The sequence below is a fragment of the Danio rerio genome, chromosome 15, assembly GCF_052040795.2.
Source record: "Danio rerio strain M-AB ecotype USA chromosome 15, GRCz13ab, whole genome shotgun sequence".
NCBI lineage: Eukaryota > Metazoa > Chordata > Actinopteri > Cypriniformes > Danionidae > Danio > Danio rerio.
This window is the reverse complement of record NC_141035.1, coordinates 46,151,135-46,157,134: the sequence shown is the minus strand read 5'-3', so window position 1 is coordinate 46,157,134 and position 6,000 is coordinate 46,151,135. Positions and strand designations below refer to the sequence as shown.

At 40.5% G+C, this 6,000-nt stretch overlaps 1 protein-coding gene across 3 annotated transcripts in view; it reads right to left on the bottom strand.

The window, feature by feature from the left end:
- The window catches only part of zgc:85932, a 48,087-nt gene continuing 42,087 nt past the window's right edge, over window positions 1-6,000 (bottom strand). For all 3 annotated transcript variants that reach the window (NM_212939.1, XM_087282650.1, XM_087282651.1), the window contains 4 exon segments: window positions 1-225; window positions 2,211-2,269; window positions 3,911-4,027; window positions 4,499-4,577. In NM_212939.1, coding sequence (NP_998104.1) covers window positions 199-225; window positions 2,211-2,269; window positions 3,911-4,027; window positions 4,499-4,577 — 282 coding nt within the window. In that variant the 3' untranslated portion in view covers window positions 1-198.

Below are 6,000 nucleotides of genomic sequence, written 5' to 3'. Positions count from 1 at the left end.
TTCTTTAAAATATCTGTTTATTCAGCAATCACCCGTCCACTGTCTGCAGTACACTAAACCTGCAGTGTTCCCCAGTGCAGTGTGTTATTTACAGTAGCTGCTCCTCGCCATGTCCGTGTGTTACAGCACTGACCACACGCACACACACATACAGCAGTTACAGTTACAGCAGATGTGGAGCTTCTCGCTGCTCCGGGATCAGTTGTACAACGTCATGTGCAGGAACTACAAATCAAGAGAAGAGTTACAAACACTCATGCATATTCATGAGCTCAACAGTAAATGAATCACAATCATCACAAGATAATGAGTTCATCTCTGACTCACGCAATAACTGTCAGTCAGGAGGCAGAAGGAAGAAGACAGATCACACACACACACACACACACACACACACACACACACACACACACACACACACACACGCACACATTCAGAGGAGGAATTACTGAGGGTGTGTGAGAGAGAGCATTATAGTGTGTATCTGTGTGTAAGAGTATGTTTGCGTGTTTTAGTGTGTATTTGAGGGTGTATATGTTAGTGTGTCTGTAAGTGTGTGCATGTCTGTGTATATGTTTTATTGTGTGTGTGTGTGTGTGTGTGTGAGGGTTTGTGTACTGTTTATAGTGCGTTTGTGTGTGTATATGTTGTGTTTGTCTGTGTATGTGTCGTTGTCTGTGTGTATTTAGTGTATATGTGTTATAGTGTGGCTGTGTGTAAATGTGTGTTTGTGTGTGTGTGTGTGTGAGAGAGAGAGGGTTTTGTACTGTATGTAGTGCGATTGTGTGTGTGTATATGCTGTGTGTGTCTGTGTGTATTTAGTGTGTATGTGTTATAGTGTGGCTGTGTGTGTGTGTTTGTGTGTGTGTGTGTGTACATATGTGCAATTTAGTGTGTTATAGTGAGTGTATGTGTGTGTGCTTGTCTGTGTGCATGCACGTGGGTATATATATATATATTATAGTGTGTTTCTGTGTGTAAGTGTTTGAGTTTGTGTACAGTATGAAGTGTGTGTGTGTGTGTGTGTGTGTGTGTGTGTGTGTGTGTATAATTGCATTTGTGTGTGTTTTACTGTGTCTGTGTGTTGTTATGTGGGTGTTAGGGTTAGTGTGTGTTGTGATGTTTATGTGTGAGAGAGAGAGAGAGAGAGAGAGAGTGTGTGTGTGTGTGTGTGTGAGAGAGAGTTTGTGTACTGTATGTAGTGCGTTTGTGTGTGCATATGTTGCATGTGTCTGTGGTTGTCTGTGTATATTTAGTGTGTATGTGTTATAGTGTGGCTGTGTGTAAGTGTGTGTTCGTGTGTGCATATGTGCAATTTAGTGTGTTATAGTGAGTGTATGTGTGTGTGCTTGTCTGTGTGCATGCACGTGGGTATATATATATATTATAGTGTGTTTCTGTGTGTAAGTGTTTGAGTTTGTGTACAGTATGAAGTGTGTGTGTGTGTGTGTGTGTGTGTGTGTGTGTATGTATAATTGCATTTGTGTGTGTTTTACTGTGTGTCTGTGTGTTGTGCTGTAATGTGTATGTAAGAGAGAGTGTATGTGAGTGTTTGTGTGTGTGTGTGTGTGTATGTGCATGCATGTTTGTGTGTAAATATGAGTGTACATATGTAAGTTTGTGAGTGTGTGTGTATATATGCATTTTAGGGTGTGCTAATGTTGTGTGTGTTAGTGTTTTTAATGTGTTTGTGATTATATATATATATATATATATATATATATATATATATATATATATATGTGTGTGTGTCTGTGTGTTTGTATGTGCCTGTGTGTACTGTATATAGTGCTTGTGAGTGCATATGTGAGATTTATTGTGTGTGTTATAGTGTGTGTATGTGTGTGCTTGTCTTTGTGTGTGTGTGTGTGTGTTAAAGTGCGTGTTTATTTGTAAATTTGTGATCTGTATGTATTGTGTGTGTGTGTATGTGTGCATTTGTGTGTGTTTTAGTGTGTGTGTGTGTGTCTGTTAGTGCATTTCTGTATGTGTTATGATGTGTTTCTGTTTGTGCTGTGATGTGCATGTGTTGGTGTGTGAGTGAGTATGCTTGAGTGTGTATTTCAGTGTAAGTATGTGAGTTTGTGTGCATGTGATGTGTGTGTATGAATGCACATGTGTTTGAGTGCGATATGTCCACAGTACATGTACATTTCTGTGCGTGTGTGCATGTGTGTTCACGTGTGTTCTCACTTCTTTCATGTTCTTACCTGTCTGCAGTTCACTGAAATCATTCCCGTTCCCGTCACGTCAAAGGACTGAAACTTGCCTGAAAACAAACGCAAACACACACATCAACACTCACTCAAACATTTGTGACGTCAATGGGGTGCAAAACATTTTCAGTCCAAACACATGCACTAAAGGTGAATTGAATAAGCTATATTGGCCGTATTGTGTGTGTGTGTGTGAATAAGTGTGTATGGGTGTTTCCCAGTGCTGGGTTGCAGCTGGAAGGGCATTCGCTGCGTAAAACATATGCTGGATAAATTGGCGGATCATTCCGCTGTGGCGACCCCAGATTAATAAAGAGACTAAAACCAAAAAAAAGATGAATGAATGTTCCACATACTTTTACACATACACTCACTGGCCACTTTATTAGGTACAACTTACTAGTACCGGGTTAGACCCAATTTTGCCTTCAGAACTGCCTAAATCCTTCGTGGCATAGATTCAACAACATACTGGAAATATTCCTCAGAGATTCTTCTCCATATTGACTTAGCAGCATCACACAGTTGCTGCAGATTTGTCGGCTGCACATCCATGATGTGAATCTCCCGTTCCACCACATCCCAAAGGTGCTCTATTGGATTGAGATCTGGTGACTGTGGAGGCTATTTGAGTACAGTGAACTCATTGGCATGTTCAAAAAAACAGTCTGATTCACACTTTATGACATGGTGCGTTATCCTGCTGGAAGTAGCCATCAGAATATGTGTACACTGTGGTCATAAAGAGATGGACATGGTCAGCAACAATACTCAGGTAGGCTGTGGTGTTGACATGATGCTTAATTGGTACTAATGGGCCCAAAAAGTGCCAAGAAAATATCCCCCACACCATTACACCACCACCACCACCACCACCAGCCTGAACCGTTGATACAAGGCAGGATGGATCCATGCTTTCATGTTTTTGATGCCAAAATTCTGACCCCACCATCCAAATGTTGCAACAGAAATCGAGACTCATCAGGCAATGTTTCTCCAATCTTCTATTGTCCAGTTTTGGTGAGCCTGTGTGAATTGTAGACTCAGTTTTCTGTTCCTAGCTGACAGGAGCGGCACCCAGTTTGGTCTTCTGCAGCTGTAGCCCATCCGCCTCAAGGTTGGATGTGTTGTGTGTTCAGAGATGCTCTTCTGCAGATCTCAGTTGTAACGAGTGCTTATTTGAGTTACTGTTGCCTTTCTATCAGCTGGAACCAGTCTGGCCATTCTCCTCTGACCTCTGGCATCAGCAAGGTATTTGCACCCACAGAACTGCCATTCTCTGGATATTGTCTCTTTTTCTGGCCATTCCCTGCAAACCTTAGAGATGGTTGTGCGTGAAAATCCCAAAAGATCAGCAGTTTCTGAAATACTCAGACCAGTCCGTCTTGCACCAACAACCATGCCACATTAAAAGTCACTTAAATACCCTTTCTTCCCCATTCTGATGCTCAGTTTGAACTGCAGCAGATCGTCTCGACCATGTCTACATGCCTAATTGGGTTGCTGCCATGTGATTGGCTGATTCGAAATCTGCATTAACGAGCAGTTAGACAGGTGTACCTTATAAAGTGGCCAGTGAGTGTATATATTAATGTTTATTATAATTGCTAATAAAGACCTTTATTTATTTTGTGAAAAAAAGGAGCAAAACATCTATTAGAAGCAGCCAAATTTGCATCTTTGTGTTTCCTCACGCATCATGCAGTCCAGTTTCATGAGCAGGAAGAGGAATCCTGGGAAACTGAGGGTCATGTCTGGCTCCGTGTAGCGCAGGCTGATCAGCTGCAGGATGAACTCGTCCACCTTTATGCCTAGACCAGATCAGACGAGCACAGATCAGATTCCTGCCAGACTCACACAGCAGATGAATGAACAGGTTTGTGTGTTAGCTGGGTGTGTTACAACCTGACGAGTGAGAGAGAGATTCACTCCTAATGTGTATTCAATCAACTGTTGCGTCAGTGAATGCGTGAACAGGGTGTGTAAAGTATTGCTCATACTTGTATGTGTGTGTGTGTGTGTGTATGTTTTTATGACATATCAGGACAAATTTGTATGATGACATGTTTATGACAGGAATTAGAGGGAGAAGGTGACTTATGAGGACATTGCTCAAGTAAAGTGCACAGTTTTCTTTAAGGTGTTGGGTTAGATGTAGGTATAAAAGCCAATAAGTCTATTGAATGTCCCCACAATTCATAAAAACAATTATGTGTGTGAGCAAGTGTGCATGTGAGTAAGTGTGTGTGCGCGTGTGAGTAAGTGTGTGTCATAGGTTTCACCTGCTGCTGAAAGAGCGGGGGAGATTTCTAGATAATCCAGCGCCTGGTTCTTGTTTTTGTCAAACATGATAAAAATACTCTATAACAGAAGAGGCAGAAGGGTGAATAATCACAGGAAGCAGCATTGTGTCATCTAAAACACCATGATTTCATGAAGATTAACCTAATAAAGCCTACTGTGCGGAGTTTGATATTTAATCAGTCTTACGTGTGTCAAATGTAAAGATCAGGCTTAATTTCCAGAACCTTTACTTTCACCGTTTCACTGTTCCTCAGCAGTGAAATTATATTTATAGTTCTCTAACGCAGTGGTTCTCAAAGTGGGGGTCGGGACCCCCCGAGAGGTCGCAGGACAATGAAGGGGGGTCACCTGGTGATTTCCAAAAAATCTATTGATTTTTATTTAACCGTAAGAATGAAGAGTAAAATAGTCGTTTATAGTTATATATACTGCATAGTTACTATAGTAGCTTATAGTTACTAGTTCTATTGGATTGCGATCCCTGGGGTAATTACATTGTATTAAAGACACAGCAATAGCGTCAGCTGCAGCAGATTGATTTTATAACACCAGGTTAAACTTTCTGGCCCATTTACAGCACTCGCATACATAAAAAAAAATTAAATGAAGAATAGACTTGGGTCTATTGGTATGTGTGTATTTATAACCACCTCAGAGGATATTGGGGGTCGCGAGTGGTTGGCATTGTTATATTGGGGGTCGTCGCCTGAAAAGTTTGGGAACCCCTGCTCTAACGCATTTAAATCTCACCTTCTGATAAATGTTTATTTCCAAAACCTTTATTTTCACTTTTTTACTGTCCATCAAAGATGGCATGATATTTAGAAGTCTCAAAAACATCTAAAACCTCATCTTCTGAGGAATGATTATCTCCAAAACCTTTACCTTTTACCTTTACCTACTTTTTCCACTGTTCAGCGGAGGTCGAATGATATTCATAATTGTCTAAAACAACTAAAATCTCTTCTTTTAAGAAACCTTTACTTCCAGAACCTTTATGTTCGCTGTTCCTCAGAGGTGGAATGATATTTTAAAAGTCTCTAAATCATCTAAAATCTCATCTCTTGAGAAATATTTATTTCCAAAACCTTTATAGTCACTATTTCCCAGTGGTGAAATGATCTCCTATTAAACTATTAAACATCTAAAAACTCACCTTTTGAGCAATATTTATTTCCAGAACCTTTACTTTTGCTGTTTCAGAGGTAGAATGATATTTACAAATGTCTAAAACAACTAAAATTGCTTCTTTTGAGGAGCATTTATTTCCAGAACCTTTATGTTTACTGTTCCTCAAAGGTGAAATGATATTTACAAGTCTCTAAATCAGGGGTGGGCAAACTCGGTCCTGGAGGGCCGGTGTCCTGGAGAGTTTAGCTCCAACCCTCATCAATCACACCTGAACGAGATAATCAAGCTCTTAAGCTATGGTCACACTAGAGTTTGTGTGTGCGAAATTCTATCGTATGTCGCTGCGAAA